The following is a 26,982-nucleotide window of genomic DNA, read 5'->3' on the forward strand; positions in this document are numbered from 1 at the left end:
TCTGGATTCCATTGTCATACCTTGGGTGGAATGTTCCCACAAAATGGCCAAAAAGTAAAGTAAAAAGTTTATTTATTAGTCACAAGTAGGCTTACATTAACACTGCAATGAAGTTACTGTAAAAATCCTGTAGTCGCCACACTCCGGTGCCTGTTCGGGTACACTGAAGGAGAATTTAGCATGGCCGATGCACCTAACCAGCACGTCTTTTGGACTGTGGGAGGAAACTGGAGCATCCGGAGGAAACCCACGCAGATACGGGGAGAATGTGCAAATTCCGCATAGACAGTGACGCAAGCAAGGAATTGAACCCGGGTCCTTGGCGCGGTGAGGCAGCAGTGCTAAGCACCATGCCACCGTGCCGCCCAAAGTGTCATGTCTGGCGTGAAAATTGGTGCAATTCCCAGTGTCATCGGCAGTGCGATCAGAAAGCGACCCGTGTGGAAAACGCTGCATTTGAGGGTCTGATTCAACCGGCCCAGGGATCGTCTGAACATTTCAATTAAGGGATGTTGCATTTAAACAGCTTCACAACACTCACTCTCATTCAAGCCAGGAAGATGGCAGCGAGAAGACCAGCTCCCAGGATGCAGTGGAGGAGAAGCAGGCCACTATTTGCCCACGGGTTGGAAGGAGGACCCACCCAGCAAAGTCACAAATGCTGCCAGTGAGGCGGTGGCGGCAGTGGTCAGTGCCAGCAGCATGATCAATGTAGTGTTACAAAGGGGAAGGTTGACCTTCTCTGAGAGCTAACACTCAATCACTCAAAGAGAAGTACCTCCCTTCATAATCTGTTAGAGAGTGTGTGAGAAGGGGGATTATCTGCATTTCAGCAACTTTTCGTGGTTAAATCAAAATAACTACCTGAGACTCCCTCTGAAAAAGCAACAAGTTAACACTTTATTCATCTAACAGTGGACAGGTTAACTAAACTATTAACAAACCAGATAAAACACTGTTCTAACGGAATGCTGTTTCGATAATTATAATTCCCACCTATTAACAAAAAGAATAGAATTTCTTGTCACACTCAAAATATAACCAGGTTTGTCGTCTTCTGGGACCTTCTGCCTTTGCTGATTTTCTTCTGACTTCACTATCTTATATTGGTACCTTTACGATTAAAATGAGGCTTTCTTTTAAGATATACATGTGGCTGTTACACTGTTAGATAGTTGCTCGCTGTGTCTCTCTCTCAAGCTGTGAACTGTGGCACAGGCTGGCTAATAGAGGCAGTGGCTGTCTTCTGGCTCTCGGGAGCTGGGAACTGGTTCTGATACAGCCCACTTCCGGTTTAGCAAGGGGTTCGATAAGGTCCCCCATGCAAGGCTTCTCGAAAAAGTGAGAGGGCATGGGATCCAAGGGGCTGCTGCCCTGTGGATCCAGAACTGGCTTGCCCAAAGGAGGCATAGAGTGTGTATAGATGGGTCTTTTTCTAATTGGAGGTCAGTCACCAGTGGTGTGCCCCAGGGATCTGTTCTGGGACCCTTGCTGTTTGTCATTTTCATAAATGACCTGGATGAGGAAGTGGAGGGATGGGTTGGTAAGTTTGCCGACGACACGAAAGTTGGTGGGGTTGTGGATAGTCTGGAGGGATGTCAGAAGTTACAGAGGGACATAGATAGGATGCAAGACTGGGCGGAGAAGTGGCAGATGGACTTCAACCCAGATAAATGCGTAGTGGTCCATTTTGGCAGGTCGAATGGGATGAAGGAGTACAATATAAAGGGAAAGGCTCTTAGTACGGTAGAGGATCAGAAGGACCTTGGGGTCCGGGTCCATAGGACTCTAAAATCGGCCCCGCAGGTGGAGGAGGTGGTTAAGAAGGCGTATGGTGTGCTGGCCTTTATCAATCGAGGGATTGAGTTTAGGAGTCCGGGGATAATGATGCAGCTATGTAAGATCCTCGTCAGACCCCACTTGGAGTACTGTGCTCAGTTCTGGTCGCCTCATTACAGGAAGGATGTTGAAAAGATTGAAAGATTGCAGAGGAGATTTACAAGGATGTTGCCTGGATTGAGTGGCATGCCTCATGAGGATAGGCTGAGGGAGCTCGGTCTTTTCTCCTTGGAGAGACGTAGGATGAGAGGAGACCTAATAGAGGTGTATAAGATGTTGAGAGGCATAGATCGGGTGGACTCTCAGAGGCTTTTTCCCAGAGTGGAAATGGCTGCTACGAGAGGACACAGGTTTAAGGTGCTGGGGGGTAGGTAAAGGGGAAATGTTAGGGAGAAGTTTTTCACACAGAGGGTGGTGGGCAAGTGGAATCGGCTGCCGTCAGTGGTGGTGGAGGCGAACTCAATAGGGTCTTTTAAGAGACTCCTGGATGAGTACATGGGACTTAATAGGATGGAGGGTTATAGGTAGGGATATGTTCGGCACAACTTGTGGGGCCGAAGGGCCTGTTTTGTGCTGTAGTTTTCTATGTTTCTATGTTTCTATACCCTTGATGACATGCCAAAAGTCCCCACAATAGGATTGGTTTACAGGCTACAAAAACATCAAATTCAAATCTGATAGGCTGCTGCTATTCAAATGCCTATTTTAAATTGATTGGGCAAACTTCAAAAACAACATGTTGTCTTGGCAGCACCACTGCCTAGGCTTGCGATATAATGTTTCAGTCTGTGTACAGGATGTACCTGCTTCTCTCCAGTATGGAAAAAAACTACCTTTTCTAATAGAACCATGAAATTTTTCAACTCTTAGCATTTTAGAAGTCTTTTTATAATTTTACAAACACTAACTTCACAACAGTAGAAAAAAGATCATTTGCGCCTGCAACTAATGGACCCAGAGAATCCATAAGACCATAAGACATAGGAGCAGAATTAGGCCACTCGGCCCATCGAGTGGGCCTATCGGCCCAATCGCACTCCTTGTCTTTTCTCGCATCAAGTTATAACTGCTCCAAACTCAAGCTTTGGATTGATCTTTTACAGATAGGTGGTGATGTTGCATCGTGTGGCATTCATCACACCCGCTGCCCCACAATCGACACTAAAGGTGGAAGCAAAATGATTGTGAGGTGGCTGCATTGAAATGCAATTGTGCAGCAACATTTGACCAATATCAGAGGTGGGTGGGACACTCTGCTTGTGAAGAGTCCGCCGTCTCCCTCATGAAATTTCCAATGACGGCCCTTGAATGAGAAACTCCAAAACGAGGACTAAAGTTTTCTCAGCATGAAATTCCAGTAATCTGGCTATTGACGCAGGATTAAAGGTGCTGCAGTGATAATGGAGAACTCAACAGCCACTAATCAGGATTTTCATTACGAAGAGGGCACGAGAAAGATTTGTTCCACAATGCACAATTAAACAGATTTAAAAAAAATTTTAAAACACAAGAACTCGGAGCAGGAATAGGCCAACTGGCCCCTCGAGCCTGCTCCGCCATTCAATAAGAACATGGCTGATCTTTTCATGGACTTAGATCCACTTACCCGCCCACTCGCCATAACCTTTAATTCCTTTATTGTTCAAAAATCGACCTATTTTTGCCTTAAAAACATTCGATGAGGCAGCCTCAACTGCTTCACTGGACAGGGAATTCCACAGATTCACAACCCTTTGGGTGAAGAAGTTCCTCCTCAACGCAGTCCTAAATCTGCTCCCCCTTATTTTGAGGCCATGTCGCCTAGTTCTAGTTTCACCCGCCAGTGGAAACAATTTCCCTGCTTCTATCTTATCTATTCCCTTCATAATCTTATATGTTTCTGTGAGATCTCCCCTCATTCTTCTGAATTCCAATGAGTATAGTCCCAATCTATTCAGTCTCTCCTCATAAGCCAACCCTCTCAACTCCGGAATCAACCTAGTGAATCTCCTCTGCACCCCCTCCAGTGCCAGTATATGCCATACTGAATGGCAGAGTGGTCGCGACGGACCATATAGGCCACTGCTGCTCCCTTGTGGAGTTAAAAAGACCCCTCACCTTTAGCTCCATGAAGTAGGCATCTCTTCTTCCGATCAGTTTTTCCTTCAGCTCTGGCAGTCTCAGTGCAACGCCATTTGCATTTTGTTCACCCGTTGCTTGTTGTTGTGACATTGAGGAGAGACAATTAGTTGTGCAAAAACAGAACTGGAGCCAGGCTTCGCCCATGGTGCTGTCGGGGCTTTTACATGCGAGCAAAAGTGAGATTTCAGAGCCTCAGCACCCTGTGAACAACAGGCATCAGAGAAAGCCAGCAAATGTTGCTGACATTCGGAGGGCTCTGAAACTCCAAATCAACAATGTCATAGAATTCTTTCATTCTGTTTGAATGGTGTGGATATGGAACTCTTTGTAATTTTTTTCAATGAAACAATGGGGGCAGGGTGTCAGCAGCAGCAGTCTGTACTGTATTGTGGACAATGTGTCCTGCACACCCCACTTGAGTTACATTATATTTTAGGGATTGCTTTGTTGAGCCTGCAGATGACATTTCTTTTCCTGATCTGCCCTCTTCCACCTCCCCGCCCCCCCCCCCCCCCCCCCCCGCTCCCATGTTTGTGTTGTCAGCACAAAACCCGATCATTTTTTTCCTTCGAGTTGTCCTTCCCCAGGGGCCTGGATCTGGAAAAATATTGTGGGGGCTTCGACGGGGAACAGAGGCAAGCTCTAACCTTTTCATAGAATCATAGAATCCTACAGCGTAGAAGGAGGCCATTCGGCCCATCAAGTCTGCACTGACCATAGTCCCACCCAGGCCCTATTCCCATAACCCCACATATTTATCCTGCTAATCCCCCTGACACGAGGGTCAATTTAGCATTCTTACTTTCACTCTCCTTTTGGGAGTGATGTGCACTGCAAGTGCGGCAAGTCAACATTCTCAGCTAGTCATGGTGGAAGGGCTGAGATAGACGGCACGGTGGCACAGTAGTTAGCACTGCTGCCTCACAGTGCCAGGGACCCGGGTTCGATTCCTGGCTTGAATGGTTGTCAGTGTGGAGTTTGTGCATTCTCCCTGTGACTGCTTGCGTTTCCTCCGGGTGCTCTGGTTTCATCCCACACTCCAAAGATGTGCTGGTTAGGTGCATTGGCCATGCTGAATTGCCCCTTAATGTCAGGGAGCTTGGCAGGGTAAATACATAGAGTTATGGGAATAGGGCCTGGGTGGGAATGTTGTTGGTTCAGGCTCGATGGGCCAGATGACCTCCTTCAGCACTGTAGGGATTCTATGACTGTATGAGGAACTGTATTCAAAAGAAAATGCACAAATTGTGGGTTGAATCTAGAAGCAGTAGCGCTGCAAATTGTTTTGAGAGATTCACGGAGAGAGTGGATTTAACAATCCTGCAACTGAAGGCATATCTGCGTACCTTCTTGCAAAGCCTGACCGCGGCTTTCGGGCAATGGACTGTAAATCTGTGTTAATTGAGAGCTGCGTGATGGAAAACGTTCTGCTGTGCTGGTACACAGACCAACGCTTTCGTCACAAATGCATTAGTGTCTCCAGCAATGGATGACCTGAAGAGTGACATGAGCAACATCGATTATATGTCTGTTTCAACTGATGTTTCCAATGGGAAAGCTGTGAGGTTGATGCCTCCCAGCCTTTCATTGTCAGTTGTCATTATTCGGCCTGGTGACAATTGAGCAAAAGGCTAAGTCAATTTGGAAATATGCTGGATTCCTCGTGTATTGTCGATAACTGCTGAAACAGTCCAGGGTGACAATTGGTTAGGGTGCATTGGCCGTGCTAAATTCTCCCTCCGTGTACCCGGACAGGCACCGGAGTGTGGCGACTGGGGGATTTTCACAGTAACTCCATTGCAGTGTTAATGTAAGCCTACTTGTGACACTAATAAATAAACTTTAACCTAATTGACTGTGGAGTTGCCTCGTCAGGACTGCCTGGGAGCTATCTTTCTTGTGGATTGCAAATAACTGCTGGAACAGTATCCGTTCCTAAGGGGAACTTGGAGGTCAATGCAGCAACAGTTGAGATCTCCCTGTCTCCTGTGTAATCTCAGACAGCAGCCAGCTACAGTAGGATCAGTATTTGTTGTTACAAACACCTCAAGATCACAGAATTGTTACAGCGCAGGAAGCCATTCGGCACATTGTGTCTGCACCGGCTCTCCAAATGAGCAATTTACTTTGTGCCATTCTCCTGCTTTCTCCTCGTAACGCTGCACGTTCTTCAAAGAACAAACAAAGAACAGTACAGCATAGCAACAGGCTCTTCAGCCCTCCAAGCCTGCACCGATCACATTGTCCTATCTAGACCAACCGCCTGAATCCCTCTATTCCCCATCTCTTCATATGTCTATCCAGATAAGTCTTAAATGTCGCTAACGTATCTGTCTCAACCACCTCACTTGGCAGTGCATTCCAGGCCCCAGCACTCTCTGTAAAACTTCCCCCGCACATCTCCACTGAACCTTTTCCCCCTTTATTTTGAACTTGGGCCCCCTTGTAATTGTCATTTCTGCCCTGAGAAAGAGCTTCCAACTGTTCACTCTATCCAAACCCCTCATAATTTTATAAACTTCTATCAGGTCGCCCCTCAGTTTCCATCTTTCCAGGGAGAATAATCCCAGTTTATTCAATCTCTCCTCTTAGCTAATACCTCCATACCAGGCAACATTCTGGTAAACCTTTTCTGTACTCTCTCCAAAGCCTCCACATCCTTCTGGTAGTGTGGTGACCATAATTGAACACAGCATTCCAAATGTGGCCTAATCAACGTTTTATACAACTGTAACATAGTTTGCCAACTTTTATACTCGATGCCCTGTCTGATGAAGGCAAGCATGCCACAAACTTTCTTCACCACCTTTTCCACCTGTGCTGCCACTTTTAAGGATCTGTGGACCTGTACTCCCAGATCTCTCTGTGTGTCTATGCTCCTGATGGTTCTGCCATTTATTTTATAGCTCCTACCTGAATTGGATCTACCAAAATGCATCACCTTGCATTTGTCCGGACTAAATTCCATCTGCCATTTCTCCACCCAATTTTCCAGCCTATCTGTATCCTGCTGTATTCTCTGACAATCTTCATCACTATCCTTTTCCGATAACTATCTAATTCCCTTCTGAGCTCTTCAACTGAAGCTGTCCCTGTCACTTTCTACATTCCAAACTTTAACCACCCGCTGTGTAAAAACGTTTTTCCTCTAGTCACTTTTGCTTCTTTTACTAATCACTTGAAATCAGTGCCTTCTCGCTTTCGATCCCTTCAAGAGTTGGAACCTTTTCTCCCTGTCTACTTTGTCCAGACCCCTCATGATTTTGAACATCTCTATCAAATCTCCTCTCAGCCTTCCTTTCTCCACGGAAAACTGTTCCAATTTCCCCAATTTATCCTCATAACTGAAGTTCTTCATCCCTAGAAACATTCTTGTCAATGTTTTCTGCTCTCCCTCCAATCAATGCCTTCACATCCTTCCTAAAGTGCAGAGCACAGATCTGTACACAGTACTCCAGCTGAGCACTAACCAGCGTCTTACCCAAGTTCAACATCGCCAGCTGCTCCTGTACTCTAAGCCAAAGATATTATGTGATTTGTTAACTGCTCCCTCAACCTGTCCTGCCGCCTTCAATGAATTGAGCACAAATACACACAGGTCGCTGCTTCTGCACCTGTTTAGCGTTGGGCCCTTTATTTTATGTTTTTTGTCTCTGTGTTCTTACAAATCACATTCCTCCACATTGAACTTCATCTGCCACTTGGCTGCCCTTCCCACCAATTTTTCCACCAGAACTTTTGAAGTTCTACACTGCCCTCTGATGGTCATTATGACATTTGGCCATTGTACGTTTCAAAGGACTGTTCGCTCCTTAGCTTAGGATAGAAAATGGCACAAGATGAAAAGACAGAAAAGGAGCGATTGGTTTCCAAACCTCATTCCTCCATCAACATGAATCTGGTCCTTGTTCTGAGTTCAAGGCCAGGGTTGGAGGTGGAGAGACACAAGGAAGCAAGTGAAGGAGCAAGAGGGGTGAGCGAGGAAATGGTGTGTGGATGTTGGCGATGAGTGGGAGAGTGGCATTGCAGGCAGCAAGAACGATCAGTGGCCCGAGGGCTGGGTGGAGAATACCACTGGATCGAACTCAGCGGCAGCAAAATGGAGGCCAGCTCCAGTCTATCCAGAGGGCACGGTGGCACAGCGGTTAGCACTGCTGCCTCACAGCGCCAGGGACCCGGATTCCTGGGTCTGATTCATTGCGGTGTTAGTGTGGGCCTGCTGGGTTCGATTCCAGCCTTGGGTCACTGCCTGTGGGGAGTCTGGATGTTCTCTCCGTGTCTGCGTGGATTTCCTCTGGGTGCTCTGGTTTCCATCCACAGTTTGAAAGGCGTGCTGGTTAGGTGCATTGGCCATGCTAAATTCTGCCTCAGTGTACCTCAAAGGAACCCAAAACACTTTTTAGCGGGGTGAATATGTGAGGTTGCGGGAATAGGGTCGAGGTGGGATTGTGGCCGGTGCAAACTCGATGGACTGAATGGCACTGTAGGGCTTCTGTGATTTCTCAATTACCAGCTGGACTCTCACCACAGAGCATAGCAGGAGTTGTAGTTTCATCAAGGTGGCTCATTGCAAGAGTTCCTTTAGGGACCAGTTCCAGTGGCCACTGCTGCCTTTCAGGAGGGGCGGGGGCTCAGGATCCAGTTGCTGGTACTACCTTGATTTGTGAGCTCCTGCATTAGATGGTCTGATCAAGGATCATTGACCTGGAATGTTGGCTGGGATTTTCAGCTCCTGCCCATGAACAGAATCAGAAATTCCTGCCGAAAGTCAGCGGATATTTTGCTGGTCATCAGATTTTCCGTCCTACCCGTCACGGGTGCTGCCGCCATGGACAGGACCGGGAAACCCCAGCCGTTGGGTGGGCTTGACATCTACCAACGTCAAAACTGGTGGGAACTCGGTGTCAAACATTTCCGGAGGCCTGGTGATATCTAAAGGCAATCCAGCACTCACCCAACAGCATCCGGCCTCCCATTGAGTTAAGGTGGAAATCCCATCCCCAAGAACTGTCTGCCATTGTTGGTGTTGCACTGGGAACTTCACCGGGGAACAGCACGGGATCCCTTTGAGAGAGCTAGGTGTAATGATTTCAATCAGGCCATTGAGGTTGGCCTATTGGAATATGAACTCCCTGATTAAGGAGTCAACTGGGCCAATCAGGGAGTCTTTTCCTTGTATTTAACTGCTGACTGATAGCACTCTGTGTACTATATTTGGAATTGTAAATAAAGGGATTTTGGTTAAGGGGCTTCTGCCTCTTAAGACTTATTATACTAGGTAGGGTAGCGGTGGGGATGCCAGGAGAGGACTATTGAGGGGAGTGGTTGGGGAAGATGGGTCGACAATAAGGGCGGTGGGGGTGCCTTCCTGCAGGACCCCCGCTTTCCGATGCTAGGTTCCCCGATCAGTCCGTGAATGGAAAGGACCCCCTCCCCAGTCGACCACAGGCAAACCCAACTGCTGCTGGTATTCTAGGGGGCTACTTAAGGGCCTCCATTCGCCTTGGGGCAGGAAGGCTGCCCACCAGCCTGTGCCCTCCACCCTGATCAAACAGCCCACCCTAAGTCTGTTTCTCTCCACAGAATCTACCCGACCTGGTGAGTATTTCCAGCAATGACTGTATTTTATTTCAGATTTCCAACACTCTGCAGTAACTTGTTATTGTGTCAGTGTCTGATGCAGCGTGCCAGAGATCCCCTGAGTGAGACCACTGAGCAAGATGCTGCTAGGAATTGTGACCCTTGATAAAATATTGATGGCGGTACAGACCCAGACTTTCAGCTCCATCAGTATACTACTGCATCTCTCTCACGGCCCCTGTAAAAAGGCTTGTATGTTCCTGTCTGATGTGATACATTCAGAATACGACCTCTTATCAAATTAAAAAGTTTCAAAGCTCATGTTGAATCTTACAGAACTGAAGAATGCCATTTACCAATGGGTCCAACATGCCTGTGCAGTCATTTTAAAAGATCCATTAGTCCCACTTCTCTGCTTTTTCCAAATAATGCTGCAAATGTTTCCCTTTCATGGTATAGTGGTATTGTGCAGAGGGTGGTGAGTGTCTGGAACAATCTGCCAGAGGTAGTAGTAGAGGTGGGTACAATTTTTTCTTTTAAAAAGTGTTTAGACAGTTACATGGGTAAGATGAGTATCGACTGGAAGCAGAGCCTAGTGGGAAAGACAGTAGAACAGCAATGGCAGGAGTTTCTGGGAGTAATTGAGGACACAGTGCAGAGGTTCATCCCAAACAAAAGAAAGGTTATCAGAGGGGGGATTAGGCAGCCATGGCTGACAAAGGAAGTCAGGGAATGCATCAAGGCAAAAGAGAGAGCCTATAATGTGGCAAAGAGTAGTGGGAAGTCAGAAGATTGGGAAGGCTATAAAAACAAACAGAGGATAACAAAGAGAGAAATAAGGAAGGAGAGGATCAAATATGAAGGTAGGCTAGCCAGTAACATTAGGAATGATAGTAAAAGTTTCTTTAAATACATTAAAAACAAACGGGAGGCAAAAGTAGACATTGGGCCGCTCCAAAATGACGCTGGTAATCTAGTGATGGGAGACAAGGAAATAGCTGAGGAACTTAATAAGTACTTTGCGTCAGTCTTCACAGTAGAAGACATGAGTAATATCCCAACAATTCAGGAAAGTCAGGGGGCAGAGTTGAATATGGTTGCCATCACAAAGGAGAAAGTGCTAGAGAAACTAAAAGGTCTGAAAATTGATAAATCTCCGGGCCCAGATGGGCTACATCCTAGAGTTCTAAAGGAGATAGCTGAAGAAATAGTGGAGGCGTTAGTTATGATCTTTCAAAAGTCACTGGAGTCAGGGAAAGTCCCAGAGGATTGGAAAATCGCTGTTGTAACCCCACTGTTCAAGAAGGGAACAAGAAAAAAGATGGAAAATTATAGGCCAATTAGCCTAACCTCAGTTGTTGGCAAAATTCTAGAATCCATCGTTAAGGATGAGATTTCTAAATTCTTGGAAGTGCAGGGTCGGATTAAGACAAGTCAGCATGGATTTAGTAAGGGGAGGTCGTGCCTGACAAACCTGTTAGAGTTCTTTGAAGAGATAACAAATAGGTTAGACCAAGGAGAGCCAATGGATGTTATCTATCTTGACTTCCAAAAGGCCTTTGACAAGGTGCCTCACGGGAGACTGCTGAGTAAAATAAGGGCCCATGGTATTCGAGGCAAGGTACTAACATGGATTGACGATTGGCTGTCAGACAGAAGGCAGAGAGTTGGGATAAAAGGTTCTTTCTCAGAATGGCAACCGGTGACAAGTGGTGTCCCGCAGGGTTCAGTGTTGGGGCCACAGCTGTTCTCTTTATATATTAACGATCTAGATGACGGGACTGGGAGCATTCTGGCCAAGTTTGCCGATGATACAAAGATAGGTGGAGGGGCAGGTAGTATTGAGGAGGTGGGGAGGCTGCAGAAAGATTTAGACAGTTTAGGAGAGTGGTCCAAGAAGTGGCTGATGAAATTCAACGTGGGCAAGTGCGAGGTCGTACACTTTGGAAAAAAGAATAGAGGCATGGACTATTTTCTAAACGGTGACAAAATTCATAATGCTAAAGTGCAAAGGGACTTGGGAGTCCTAGTCCAGGATTCTCTAAAGGTAAACTTGCAGGTTGAGTCCGTAATTAAGAAAGCAAATGTAATGTTGTCATTTATCTCAAGAGGCTTGGAATACAAAAGCAGGGATGTACTTCTGAGGCTTTATAAAGCACTGGTTAGGCCCCATTTGGAGTACTGTGAGCAATTTTGGGCCCCACACCTCAGGAAGGACATACTGGCACTGGAGCGGGTCCAGCGGAGATTCACACGGATGATCCCAGGAATGGTAGGCCTGACATACGATGAACGTCTGAGGATCGTGGGATTATATTCATTGGAGTTTAGGAGGTTGAGGGGAGATCTGATAGAAACTTACAAGATAATGAACGGCTTAGATAGGATGGACGTAGGGAAGTTGTTTCCATTAACAGGGGAGACTAGGACGCGGGGGCACAGCCTTAGAATAAAAGGGAGTCACTTTAGAACAGAGATGAGGAGAAATTTCTTCAGCCAGAGAGTGGTGGGTCTGTGGAATTCATTGCCACAGAGGGCTGTGGAGGCCGAGACGTTGAGCGTCTTCAAGACAGAAATTGATAAATTCTTGATTTCTCAAGGAATTAAGGGCTATGGGGAGAGAGCGGGTAAATGGAGTTGAAATCAACCATGATTGAATGGTGGAGTGGACTCGATGGGCCGAATGGCTTTACTTCCGCTCCTATGTCTTATGGTCTTATAGAGGGATATGGGCCAAACGCAGGCAACTGGGACTAACTTAGTGGTTTAAAAAAAAAGGGGGCAGCATGGACAAGTTGGGCTGAAGGGCCTGTTTCCATGCTGTAAACCTCTATGACTTGGTCTCTCTCTCTCTCTCGGTCTCTCTCGCTCTCGGTCTCTCTCGCTCTCGGTCTCTCTCTCTCTCGGTCTCTCTCTCTCTCACTCTCGGTCTCGGTCTCTCTCGCCCTCGGTCTCTCTCTCTCTCGGTCTCTCTCTCTCTCGGTCTCTCTCTCGGTCTCTCAACTAGTCATCCAGAGACCAGGCTACGGCTCTGAATGCACAGGATCAGGTCCCACAATGACAGCTGGGGAATTTAAGTGAAATGAATTAATGAATTTGGAATTAAATGCTCGTCTCATCAATAACGATCATGCAACTAGCAGATTGTTGTTAAAAATACATCTGGTTCCCCTGATGTCCTTCAGGGGAGGCAGTCTTCCATCTCTACCAGCTTTGGCCCACACACGACTGCTGGCCCACAGCCATCGTGGTTGGGCTACAACTTACCCTCTGAAACAGCCCAGCAGGTCACTCAGTCAGATCAAACAAAAGAGGATAAATACACTGTGGGTTGCCCACACCACGTCAACTGCAGTGGTTCAGGAAGGCGGCTCACTACCACCTTAGAGTCATAGAGGTTTACAGCATGGAAACAGGCCCTTCAGCCCAACTTGTCCATGCTGCCCCTTTTTTTTTTAAACCACTAGGTTAGTCCCAGTTGCCTGCGTTTGGCCCATATCCCTCTATACTCATCTTACCCATGTAACTGTCTAAACACTTTTTAAAAGAAAAAATTGTACCCGCCTCTACGACTACCTCTGGCAGATCGTTCCAGACACTCACCATCCTCTGTGTGAAAAAATTGCCCCTCAGGACCCTTTCGTATCTCTCCCCTCTCACCTTAAATCTATGCCCTCTAGTTTTAGACTCCCCTACCTTTGGGAAAAGATATTGACTATCTAGCTGATTGATGCCCCTCATTATTTTATAGACCTCGATAAGATCACCCCTAAGCCTCCGACGATCCAGAGAAAAACATCCCAGCCTATCCAGCCTCTCCTTATAACTCAAACCATCAAGTCCCGGTAGCACCCGAGTAAATCTTTTCTGCACTCTTTCTAGTTTAATAATATCCTTTCTATAATAGGGTGACCAGAACTGTACACAGTATTCCAAGTGTGGCCTTACCAATGTCTTGTACAACCTCCTTTGGGACAATTAGGGATGCTCAATTCCCAAGAACAAATAAAAAGGAAGTATTTATCTGATGCTCTTTTGAAGGTGACCTCCAAACGTTCAGACAGTGCATTCCTAATCACAATGGAAATAAATACAAGATTAAAAAACAATTCTGCTTGCTGCACCTTTGATTCTTTCTTCCAATTGTCATAAATCTGTGCCCTCTGGTTACTGACCTTTCTGCCAGTGGAAATAGCTTCTCCTTAGCTCTGTCAGAACCCTTCGAAATTTTGAGCATCTTTGATAAACCCCACCTTCACCAAGGCTGGTCTGAAGAGAACAATTGTAGTTTGCCCAATCGCAAATACGTGACCATCATTATGCAGTAACCGTTTATGCCCACACCATGTCCGCTACGATTCTCACCAACTTGTACAGATGCACCACTGGTTGTGTCACAGCTTGGTATGGCTTCTGCTCTGCCCAGAACCGCAGGATACCACAAAGGGTCGTGAATGGGGCCCAATCCATCACGCAAACCAACCTCCCGTCCATTGACTCTGTCTACACTTCCCGCTGCCTCGGAAAAACAGACAGCATAATTAAGGACTCCCACACTCCGGGCATTCCCTCTTCACCTTCTTCTGTCGGGAAAAAGATACAAAAGTCTGAGGTCACGTACCAACCGACTCAAGAACAGCTTCTTCCCTGCTGCCATCAGACTTTTGAATGGACCTACCTTGCATTAAGTTGATCTTTCTCTACACCCTAGCTATGACTGTAACACTACATTCTGCACTCTCTCATTTCCTTCTCTATGAGCGGTATGCTTTGTCTGTATAGCACGCAAGAAACAATACTAATACACGTGACAATAATAAATTAAATCAAATCAAGAACCCCTGATGGGTATGTGACCAGTAATGTTTCCATTAATTCAGCTTTCTGTCCACGTTTGATCTTCTTCACAGCCTTTTGGGTTTTTCTTTTAATATTTAGGAGGAAAATCAACAAACTGGGAGGGTGGCATCCGGGTGCCGGGTCTCCTCCGATGGCCTGGAGTGTTAGCAGCGGGCAAGTCTGTGGACGAGCTGACCAGTAACATGGACCTCTTCCCGACAATCGTCAAACTGTCAAACGCCACCATGCCGACAGACAGGTAAGCATCCGGGAGGAGGGAGGAGGCCACAGTGTGAAGTTTGGATGCCAGCTTTAACTCACCGTAACCGCTGATTTAGAAAATTGTGTGTTCCAAATCCCACTCCACAGACTTGGTACATAATCCAGATCAACACTCCAGTGCTGTAGTGAGTGCTGCACTGTCAGATGTGCCATCTTTTCGATGAGATGTTAAATCAAGGCCCTGCCTGCCCCATTCAGGTTATGTATGGCGCTATTCAAATTGGAGCAGCGCAGTTCTGCTTGGTGTTCTGGCCAACATTTCTACTCAACCAGTGTCACCAACTAGTTTAACTTTACTTATTAAATTTAACAAGTACCCCCGCCAGGGTGGCACAGTGGTTAAGCACAGCTGCCTCACAGCGCCAGGAACCCGGGTTCAATTCCCAGCTTGGGTCACTGTCTGAGTGGAGCCTGCACGTTCTCCTCGTGTCTGTGTGGGTTTCCTCCGGGTGCTCCGGTTTCCTCCCACAGTTCGAAAGACGTGCTGGTTAGGGTGCATTGGCCGTGCTAAATTCTCCCTCAGTGTACCCGAACAGGCACCGGAGTGTGGCGACTAGGGGATTTTCACAGTAACTTCATCATGGTGTTAATGTAAGCCTAGTTGCGACACTAATTTTAAAAAGTTTAGTTATTAGTCACAAGTAGACTTACATTAACACTGCAGTGAAGTTACTGTGAAAATCCCCTAGTCGCCACACTCTGGAGCCTGTTCAGGTACATTGAGGGAGAATTTAGCATGGCCAATGCACCTAACCAGCATGCCATGATCTGGCCATCGCTCTTTGTTAGGAGCTTGCTGTGTGCAAATTGGATGCCATCCTTTCCTCCATTGCAGCAAGGGCTAAAGTTCAAAAGTATTTCATTGGTCTTGATGTATCCCGTGATGGTGAAAAGTGTTAAATAAATGCAAGTTATTTTTATGACCGTTTTGTCATGATTCAATTCCTTGAAGGCTGTCCTTGTTTAGTCCTTCAACAAGCTACACCATTTCAGGAATGATGCAGCTCTCATCCTCTCCTCCACAAAGTCCCACAGTCCGAGCACTCACTCAGTGCCAATAGTTTCCTCTAACTTAAATGTTTGACTATAGCACACCTTTCGTCCACTTCTATGCCCGTTTTGAGCAAGAGGTCAGCGCGAGCACCCCTCCACCCTGGTAGCCTCGGATGAACCTTTATCTGAGGTCACCATTGCAGACGTCAGAGCAGCCTTCTCAAAGATCAATTCACAGAAAGCGACGGGCCCGAATGGGGTACCCGGACAAGCACTCAGACCCTGCGCAGATCAGCTGGCAGGGGTATTAACAGACATCTTCAACCTCTCTTTACAACAATCTGAGGTCCCTATCTAAGAAAATGACCATCATCCTGGTACCTAAGAAAAGCCAAGCAGCGTGCCTTAATGACTATCGGCCGGTGGCTCTGACATCCATCATTATGAAGTGCTTCGAAAGGTTAGTCATGGCACAAATCAATTCCAGCCTCCCAAACTACCTGGATCCACTACAGTTCGCCTATCGCCGCAACAGGTCCACAGCAGATGCCATCTCCCTGGCCCTGCACTCAGCCCTGGAACCCCTAGATAACAAGGACACCTATGTCAGACTCCTATTTATCGATTACAGCTCAGCCTTCAACACCACTATTCCTACGAAACACATCTCCAAATTCCGTGGCCTGGGGCTCAGCTCCTATGCGACTGGATCCTGAACTTCCTAACCCACAGACCAGAATAGGCAACAACCTCCTCCACAATCATCCTCAACACCTGTGCCCCACAAGGCTGTGTCCTCAGCCCCTTATTGTACTCCTTATACACCTATGACTGTGTGGCCAAATTCCCCTCCAACTCGATTTTCAAGTTTGCTGATGACACCACCGTAGTGGGTCGGAACTCAAACAATGACGAGAGGAAGTACAGGAAAGAGACAGAGAATCTGGTAAACTGGTGCGATGACAATAATCTCTCCCTCAATGTCAACAAAATGAAGGAGATTGTCATCGACTTCAGGAAGCGTAGTGGAGAACATGCCCCTGTCTGCATCAGTGAGGACGAAGTAGAAATGGTCGAGAGCTTCAGGTTTTTAGGTGTCCAGATCACTAACAACCTGTCCTGATCCCCCCATGCCGACACTATCATTAAGAAAGCCCATCAATGCTTCTACTTTCTCAGAAGACTAAGGAAATTTGGCGTGTCAGCTACAACTCTCACCAACTTTTACAGATGCACCATAAAAAGAATTCATTCTGGTTGTATCACAGCTTGGTATGGCTTCTGCTCAGTCCAAGACCACAAGAAACGACAAAGGGTTGTGAACGAAGCCCAGTCCATCACTCAAACCAGCCTCCCACACATTGACTCCATCTACACTTCCCGCTGACTCAGAAAAGCAGCCAGCATAATTAAAGACCCCCTGCACCCCAGACATTCTCTCTTCCACCTTCTTCTGTCGGGAAAAAGATACAAAAGTCTGAGATCACGTACCAACTGATTCAAGAACAGCCTCTTCCCTGCTGCCATCAGACTTTTGAATGGACTTACCTCACACTAAGTTGATCTTTCTCTACACCCTAGCTATAACTGTAACACTACATTCTGCATTTTCTCGTTTCCCTCTCTATGAAGGGTATGCTTTGCCTGTATAGCGCGCAAGAAACAATACTTTTCACTGTATATTGATACATGTGACAAAAATAAATCAAATCAAATGTCCCGGTGGTCTTGCCCCATCCTACCCCTGTGATCTCCTCCCTCTATCCCACCCTCCACCCCGCGGGAACAATTCTACTGATCACGACCCCTTCCCCCTGCACCAGGACCGACAGCCTCTGCCACCTTGAGCCGTCTCTCCAACTTTCTTCTTTCACCCTTTGTCCAGTTCCCATTCCTACGCTTGTTCTTCCACCCGTGCCCTCACGCCCAGCCTGTTCACTGTCTTTGTTTCCATGAAGTCCACTGAGGCATTCCTTTCTACATATAGAGTGCTAGCTCTTTTCCTATTGACCTTCAATCACAGGCATCCTTCAGTTCAGATCACTTACACTCTTCCCTCTTCTCTCTCACCCGACCATCACTCACTCACTGTCATAATCTCGTCGAGGCCAACCTTCCATCACCAACAGTCTTCATTTACGTCGTGAATAATGTTACGTAGTGAAGCGGCACGGTGGCACAGTGGTTAGCACTGCTGCCTCACAGCACCAGGGACCCAGGTTCGCTTCCCGGCTTGGGTGAGTGTCTGTGCAGAATCTGCACATTCTCCCTGTGTCTGCGTGGGTTTTCTCCGGGTGCTCCAGTTTCCTTCCACAGTCCAAAGGATGTGCTGATTAGGTGCATTGGGCCATGCTGAATTCTCCCTCGGTGCACGCAAACAGGCACCGGAGGACTCGGGGACAACTAGGAGATTTTCACAGTAACTTCATTGCGGTGCTAATGTAAGCCTACGTGTGACACTAGTAAACCTTAAACTTAAAGCACCGCTCCTGCAGTTACAGTACACGGTTCAAGCCCAGAAGTCCTTTGACTGTCAGCCCAAGTAGAGACAGTTGATTTTAAACCCCCGCTGCTTCTTTTCGATTGGGGAAGCTTCCACTCCCTCAATAGGGGAGCTCAAACTCTACGATTCCCATGGGGAGATCTATTGATGATCCCCCATGGCCGTTATCACATCTACCCTCTGATATCAGCTGACAATTGACCTTGTGTTTTTCTTGAGTAACAGAAATACTAAGCCTGCCTTTACCCTCCTCTCCCCTAGGATCATCGATGGCCGCGACCTCATGCCTTTGCTCCTCGGTGAGACACAGCAGTCGGAGCACGAGTTTCTCTTCCACTACTGTAACAGTTATTTAAGTGCAGTTCGCTGGCATCCAAGGCACAGTAAGTCTCTTCCTTTCTGGTATAGTCATGTGATCTAGTCACGGAGGTTACTAGAATACAGAAGTTGGTATATTAAGATATTCAATTGCAAGACATTCCAGTGGATTCTGCAGTTCACACACATTTATCCTTTGGTGTTGCCTAGTTTTGCTCTCTCACCTCTCCAAGGTCATTGCTCCAGGAGTCCCCATTGAGGCACTAGTTTAAATAGTTAAAGGGGTTTTTGGAGGGCAATCAAAGAATAGTTGTGAGCGTTGGTGAATTTCAAGTTCAGCTCAACAAGTGTACTTTTTAAAATCTTTGATACAATTACATGAGAAGGCAAATAGTTCCTTTGCACAAATGTGTATACATATCCCCACAAAATTACTTTGTCAGTACTGGTTAGTTTACAGTGCAGCCCTGATAGGAAAGAATTTTCTTTTAAAAAGGCCTGGCAGAGTATAGCTCTTGTAATATTTAGTTCATTACATTTGTAAAAAATGAGCTTGTCCCCTCCAATCTCAGCATTTTAGCATAAAATTTTAGCATAAGTGTGAGGAAAGGATGCTTCACTGTTGAAGTAATTCCACTGACAAATTAGGGATCTTTTATCAAAACAAACTTTATTCATAGCACAGTTTTTTAAGTGTTTAAAATGTTTAAGTGAGACAGTTTAACTCTTAACCGTTGATCAATCTTTAAACATGAAAAGAAGCAACTCTTCATTTCTAACTTATCACTATTTCATTTCCAATTAAGCAATATTTCTCGTATAGACTTAAACCCCACTTTAAATATAGTTAGCAAATTCAGGCATACTTGCTCTGATTTGGATAATAACCGAGAATGTTCCAAAGAGACTTTTGAGAGCCAGGGAGACCTGCTTGTAGGTTTCTATCTTTACCCCCCCCCCCACCCCAATCAACTGAACATCAAGCTATTTTTCTCTGCCACAAAACTCGCTCCTCACACCTCTAGTATCACATGACCCTATGACCCTGAATACCAAACGCACTTTCCATTACTTTAATCAAAGAAAACACCCCAGGGGTCCTTCTTTTTTGTAAACAAAAGCTCATTAATCCTTCTGCTAAATAAATACCTGCATGGCTGAAGTGAGTAATTATCCTGCTTTCCAGCATCTGCTGCATTCCCTCCAAACAAATCAACTCCCTGTAGCAAAACACTGAATCTCAAGTCAGCCCCCTTAAACATAAAATATATTAATAGGGCTCTGTTTAGTTTATTCAATCCTTCCTGTTCTTTTATTTTAAATGTCCTTATCTCATTACTTATCTCATCATTCAATGTCATGTCCATCTGTTGTTTCTCCCTGAGCAAAATAATTAAATCATATTTCTGACATCCTTCTATTGTTGGCTGTGCTATTATCATGTCTTTCCTTTAATGGTCCTCGTCTCATCACATTCCTTTTTTAATTGATGTGTTCTACTATTTTTATACTCCTTGATAATTTACTTTCATAGTTCCCCTTTGCCTTTTTTTTTGACTCCTTCTAATCTCTTCACATTCTCTCTTACCATGTTCCCCTTCGCTGCCAATGTACTTAATGTTTGACTCTTCCCTAACCCTCATAGGTTCCCTTACGTCTTTATTCATTCGTGGAGTCCCACTAGTATTTAAACGGCATCCTGTAGCATCCACACATCCCAAAACAAGCATTTGAAGTTATTTGCAATGCAGCAAAATGCAGCTGACAATTTTCACACAGCAAGATCCCACAAGTAACAACGAGATATATCCAAAATATTGGTCTATTTTGTAGTGATACTGGTTGAAGGGTAAATATTGATGAGTGTCCTGGAATTTTTTATTTCCCTTTGAGAGGGTAGTCAAGGTTGCAGTTGTACATCACATCACAAGACGTCAGCCTGGGATAGCGCAGTGGCAGTAATTAGCACTGCTGCCTCACAGTATCAGGGACCCGGGTTCAATTCCAGCCTCAGGTGACTGCCTGTGTGGAGTCTGCATGTTCTCCCCGTGTCTGCGTGGGTTTCCTCTGGGTGCTCTGGTTTCCTCCCACACTCCAAAGATGTGCAGGTTAGGTTGATTGGTCATGCTAAATTGCCCCTTAGTGCCCCAAAATAAGTAGGTTAGGAGGATCAGTGGGGGGTATACATGGAGTTATGGGTAAGATCCTCTGTCAGATGGTGGGTGCAGACTGGATGGGCCAAATGGCCTGCTTCTACACTGTAGGGATTCTATGATTATGTGCTCAAGGCTGTGAGGTGGAAGCTTGAACTTACAATGTCCTGAGGCAAGAGTGGGACTTGCTGAACCACAGCTGACAATAAGCCTAAAACAAAACAGAAATAAGTCATGTTGAAGAGGTAGGAGAGCATCGGAAGCAACAGTAAGAAAAGTGGCTCAGAAAACCAAGGGCCTGGTAGCAGGTTGTTAACAATCGTAACCCCTGATTCACTGAACAAGACACCAAGAAACAGAACAACTGGGGACACAGAGTCATCTTGAGTTCTGGATCATACTGTAGGGAGTATCTTCCATGAGCATTTTACCCATTCTAATCACACTGGTGAGTTGCATAACCTACCTGCATATCTAGTCCACAAACTTTTACAACATGTCTTCGTAATACACAAATGTAATTATTTTGGGGCTATATTTCATGCATTCATACGAAACCAACTGATTTACAATACAGCAGCACTCGAATGGTTGCATAACTGGAACAGGGCTGTACTCAAATAGGATATTTAAAAAGAAACTACTTTTGAGATGTATAGGTTTTAAATTTCGATACACTTCCCATCATCATGACCAAATTAGACATTTATTTTAAATCCATAATGCTATTGACCCTTAGGACGTGATCTTACCGGCCGGTCACGCCACGCTCCCGCTGCAGCGAGGTCAGAGAATTTGGTGCCCAGCCAAATCTCCATTCACTGCAGCGGGATTGGAAAATCCTACCAGTGTGAACAACGGTAACATTCCAGCCATAAAGTCATACGTGAAGAAAATGCCATTCGACCCATCGGGTCTGCACCAATACTATCTACCACTAAAGTTGCACTGATCCCATTTTCCTGCACTCAACCCATATCCTTGAATGTTTTGATATTTCAAATGCTTCTCCAAATATTTCTTAAAGGTTGAAAGGTTTCCAGCCTCCGCCATCTTTCCAGGCAGTGCATTCCAGATTCCCACCACCCTCTGAGTGAAAAAGATTTTTCTCAGATCTCCTCTGAATCTCCTGCCCGTTATAACGGATACAGATCATGTAAATTGTCAGGTTGCTGTTATACTCCCCATGCCTTCACAGGGTATAGTTTCAGTGTGCCAAGTTTGCCTGGACTGTTTCCATTCTAAATATGAACACAGGAACGGAAGCATATAGCATAGGGGAATTTCACAGTAACCTCATTGCAGTGTTAATGTAAGCCTACTTGTGACTAATAAATAAACTTTTATATAAAAATGGGAACTGGGTTCCATCTGAAATAGCCTTGTCCAATTCGCCCTCAGTCTTTAATCCCACCTTAATCATAGATAGAAACATAGAGACTAGAAGCAGGAGTAGGCCATTCAGCCCTTCAAGCCTGCTCCGCCATTCATTATGATCATGGCTGATCATCAAATTCAATATCCTGATTCCCCCTTCCCCCCGCCTTATCCCTTGATCTCTTTAGCCCCAAGAACTATATTTAATTTCTTCTTGAAATCAGACAATGTTTTCGCCTCAACTACTTTCTGTGATGGTGAATTCCAAACATTCACCAGGAACAAATTTCTCCTCACCTCTGTTCTAAAAGGTTCACCCCTTATCCTCAAACTATGAAGCCTAGTTCTGGGCTCCCCCACCATTGGGAACATTCTTTCTGAATCTACCCTGTTAGAATTTTGTAAGTTTCTATGACATCCCCCCTCACTCTTCTAAACTCCAGTGAACATAATCCTAACCGATCCCAGGAATCAGCCTGGTAAACCTTCGCTGTACTCCCCCCATAGCAAGGACATCCTTCCTCAGATAAGGGCACCACAACTGCACACTATACTCCAGGTGTGTCCTCACCAACACTCTATACCATTTCAGCAAATCATCTCTATCCCTATCCTCAAATCCTCTCGCTGTGAAGGCCAACATACCATTTTCTTCTTTACTGCCTGCTGTACTTGCGTGCTTACTTTCAGCGACTGATACACAAGGACACCAAGATCTCACCGAGTATCCACCTCTCTCAAATTACACCCATTCAAGTAATAATCTGTTTTCCTATTATTGCTACCAAAGTGGATAACCTCACATTTACCCACATTATACTGCATCTGCCATGCAGATGCCCACACACTCAGCATGTCCAAATCACGCTGAAGCATCTCTGCATCCTCCTCACAGCTCACCCTCCCACCCAACTTTGTATCATCTGCAGAATTGGAGATAATACATCCAGTTCTCTCTTCCAAATCATTAATATATCATGTGAACAGTTGGGGTCCTAGCACAGATCCCTGCGGAACCCCACTAGTCACTAACTACCAATCAGAAAAAGACCCAATTATGCCAACTCTTTGCTTCCTATTTGCTAGCCAGCTTTCTATCCACCTCAAGACATTACATGCAATCTAATGTGCTCTAATTTTACATAGTAGTCCGTTATATGAGACCTTGTTGAAAGCCTTCTGAAAGTCTAAATAAATCACATCCACTAGTTCTCTTCAGTCAACTCTACTAGTTACATCCTCAAAAAATACCAATAGATTCGCCAAGCATGATTTCCCTTTTGTAAATCCATGCTGACTGTCTGATTATACCACCTTCACCTGGCCTTTATTCCCATTTTACCATGTTTGGAGGTTGGGTAGTGGATAATGTAGCAAATGTATGGAGCGGGATTTTCCGTCCCCTCCATGGCAGCGGAGATGGCCCAACATTGGCCGGCAGGGGGTTTCCCGTGGTTCACACCCTCCACCGCCAGAGAACCCGTGACGGGGGAGGGCTGCCTTCGACAGGACTGGGTGAGCCTGCCATTGGGAAGGGCCAGAAAATCCCACCCAAAATATTAGATATATGTCTGTGCACTTTGCCTGTCCAGCTTGAATTTCCCATGTGCAGATTTACAATGGATGCTGCCACGGTAAAATTCCCATAGCAGTTTTATCTTCGCAACTGGGTTAGGGTTGTTTTCGCTGGAGTTCAGACGAATGAGGGGGGATCTCATAGAGACTTATAAAATTCTAACAGGACTAGACAGGATAGATACAGGGAGGATGTTCCTGGTGGTGGGGGGGAGGGGCGGGGGGGTAGTCCAGAACCAGGGGGTCACAGTCTGAGGACTCGGGTTAGACCATTTAGGACGGAGATGAGGAGACATTTCTTCATCCAAAGAGTGGTGAGTCTGTAGAATTCATTACCTCACGAAGCAGTTGATACCAAACCATTGAATGTATTCAAGAGGCAACTGGACATAGCACTTGAGGCAAATGGGATCAAAGGTTATGGGGAGAAAGCAGGAATAGGCTATTGAGTTGGGCAATCAGCCATTCATCGTGATGAATGGCGGAGCAGGCTCGAAGGGCCAAATGGCCTCCTCCTGCTCCTATCATCTATGTTTCTATGTCGCAGACAACTACCAGTATCTATGAGACCATATTGAGTCAAAAGACAGCAGAAAAATAGATGAAGGTGTAATAAAGGGGTTTTAAATCAGCAGAGTTTCTCGTTGCTTCTGATTTGTATTGTATATTTTTTCACACCTACAAGGCAATTAAAGACCTATTCACCGGGCCACATATATTTATGACATTATCCACTAATCAACCTCCAAACATCGTAAAATGGGAATCAAGGTCAGTTGAAGGTGGGGATTAGGTACAATTCAGATCGAATAATATGTTGTTTGAGGAGTAGATCTTTTTTATTTACTCATCCTTGGGATGGGAGCATCGTTGTCAAAGCCAGCATTTATTGCCCATCCCTAATTATAGGATCCCGACAGTGCAGAAGGAGGCCATTCGGCCCATCAAGTCTGCACCAACCACAATCCCACCCATGCCCGATACCTGTAACCCCAAGTATTTACCCTGCTAAGCCCCCTGACACTAGGGTCAATTTGAGCATGACCAATCCACCTAACCCACACATCTTTGGACTGTGGAAGGAAACCAGAGCACCCGGAGGAAACCCACGCAGACACGGGGAGAACTCCAAACAGACAATGACCTGAGGCCAGAATCGAACCCTTGCGCTGTGAGGCAGCAGTGCTAACCACTGTGCTACCCCGTGCCTCCCTAAGTGCTCTCGAGAAGGTGTGGATTTCCTGTGAGGCTTGGCTTGTCATGGTCGGGTGACTTGCCAAACACTTGCTACGCAGGCCCGCAGCTGAGAAATGCCAACTGGCGTTCGAGCTAATAAGAGGGTATCCCATTGCAGTCAGTAACTTCAGCAGGGGTAAATGATCTTGGCGGGGGAGGGCTAGGTGGAGAAATAAAAACAAAACTATCTCGGTAAAAAGTATTTCACCGCTTTCTGTCCATTTGGCTGAGTGGAATGAATTTCAGGCATTGCATTTTACTTGGCTGATGCTTTCACAGTGTACAGTCCATAATTGGGCAATGTGATGGACATTCTGTATATACTAGTCCAAAGATGTGTGGGTTAGGTGGATTGACTATGCTAAATTGATCCTAGTGTCCGAGCATTAGCAGGGTAAATATGTGGGGTTATGGGAATAGGGCCGGGTGGGATTGTAGTCGGTGCAGACTCGATGGGCCGAATGGCCTCCTTCGGCACTGTAGGGATTCTATGATTCTAGTGGCTTCTGGATTAGCCTGGCTTCTGCTGCTAGATGGTCATTGTACCCAAGTGAATTGTCACAGCTTTCAATAGTCATGGTTTCTTCAATATTCTCATAACCTCATGTGCTGTCTACCCTGTTACATTTAACATAGGCTCCTCCATGTGGAAAGCCCACTTCTTCACACCAAACTTCAATCCAGAAGGGGCACAAGGTTGCTTCGACACGCACGTTTGCTTGTGCTTCGGGAGCTTCGTCAGTCAGCACAACCCACCTTTGCTCTACGACCTTTCAAGAGACCCGGCAGAGTCGTTGCCTTTGACACCCGCCTCAGAACCTCAGTACTACCAGATTCTGCAGGTGATGGGGGAGGCGGTGGAGAGGCACCAGGGGAATCTGGCACCCGTGCCCAATCAGCTGTCACTCGACAATGTCATTTGGAAACCCTGGCTCCAGCCGTGCTGCAGCACTGCGTGGGATCAATGTCACTGTGACAATGATGGAAACAGAAGCACAGAGCTGAATGGGACAACGAATTAGAACCATTTCCTACAGCTGAGGCCTGAGTGTGAATCCAGCCCAGGCTGAAGGGGAGAAATGCGTGTGGGGGCAGCCATATTTTTCTCTCTCTATTTGCTTGTTGTCACCTTTCCTCTTTCCTTTTTCTGCCTTTTCTTTTCACTTCACCTTTCCCTCTCTCTTTCTCTATCCCTCTCGCACACACTGGATGGGAATTTTCCAGCCCTTCCGGTTGGCGGAATCTTCCGGTCCCACCGAAGCTGACACCCCCCCCCCCCCCCACCCCACCCCCTCCCCCTCCCTCCCCTCCCCCCACCCCCGCGGTGGGTTCTCCGGCGGCACGGCCAGCGAGCAAGGCAAATAGATATTGACTTTGATGGGACCGGAAGATCCCGCTGGCAGCCAATGGGGAGCCGCCTCCGCTGTGGGAAAACATCCGACAGGAAGAACCAGAGAATCCCACCCTCTTGTCTTTCACACTCTGGGACCGATTTTACCATCGCATTGCATCCGTTTTCGGGTGCGAAAACTTGGTGAGGCGAGTATTGCGATCCCGCGTCCACCTCCGGGCCAGTTCCCCCTTTACCAAGGCCCGAAAATGGCCAGGACCTGGACCGTGCTTGAAACGGGCGCGACGGCCATTTAAATGCATTTACAGCATTCTATCATTTTTTCTCTGCGCGCGCGCAGTTGGAGGCGCCGAGTTTCGGGCGCTTTAAGCCCGCCCACAGGCTTGTGCAGCGCGATTCGGAATCGCTGATATTTTTGCAGGCAGAGTGCGTATTGGGGGCGCCTGAGGACGGGTCTAGAAGTCGGATCTGAAAAACTCCCAGTTTCAAGTCCGCCCAACACTGAGAATCAAAATGGTAAAATAGGGCCCTCTATCTCTCGCACTCCCCTGAAATGAAAGATGGTTGGAGTAAAATTATACCGACAGTCTTGCTCAAGCTAAATGACTTTCTGGTTTTGAATTGGGAATGATACACCTATGCATTACTGAGCATCCTATTATAAGGTACAGCTGAGGGTAATTGACTCCACGTCTAACGGTCCCCCAAATCTGATCCAGAGGTATTTAACATCTGGCAAAAGATAAGCTGCTCATTCCCCAAACTGGTCTCTGTCTTTAAATCCCTCCATGACTTTGCCCCCTAACCACCCGCCC

The 26,982-nt window shown here is 46.3% G+C and overlaps 1 protein-coding gene across 2 annotated transcripts in view; it reads left to right on the top strand.

Moving 5' to 3' along the window:
- sts (steroid sulfatase (microsomal), isozyme S) overlaps positions 1 to 25,963 on the top strand; it is a 99,974-nt gene extending 74,011 nt beyond the window's left edge. For both annotated transcript variants that reach the window (XM_078222528.1, XM_078222529.1), the window contains exons 8-10: positions 14,479 to 14,638; positions 18,419 to 18,540; positions 25,453 to 25,963. In XM_078222528.1, the coding sequence (XP_078078654.1) occupies positions 14,479 to 14,638; positions 18,419 to 18,540; positions 25,453 to 25,838 (668 nt within the window). In that variant the 3' untranslated portion in view covers positions 25,839 to 25,963. The remainder of the gene's footprint in view (positions 1 to 14,478; positions 14,639 to 18,418; positions 18,541 to 25,452) is intronic.
- Positions 25,964 to 26,982: the final 1,019 nt, after the last annotated feature.

The sequence above is a fragment of the Mustelus asterias genome, chromosome 10, assembly GCF_964213995.1.
Source record: "Mustelus asterias chromosome 10, sMusAst1.hap1.1, whole genome shotgun sequence".
NCBI lineage: Eukaryota > Metazoa > Chordata > Chondrichthyes > Carcharhiniformes > Triakidae > Mustelus > Mustelus asterias.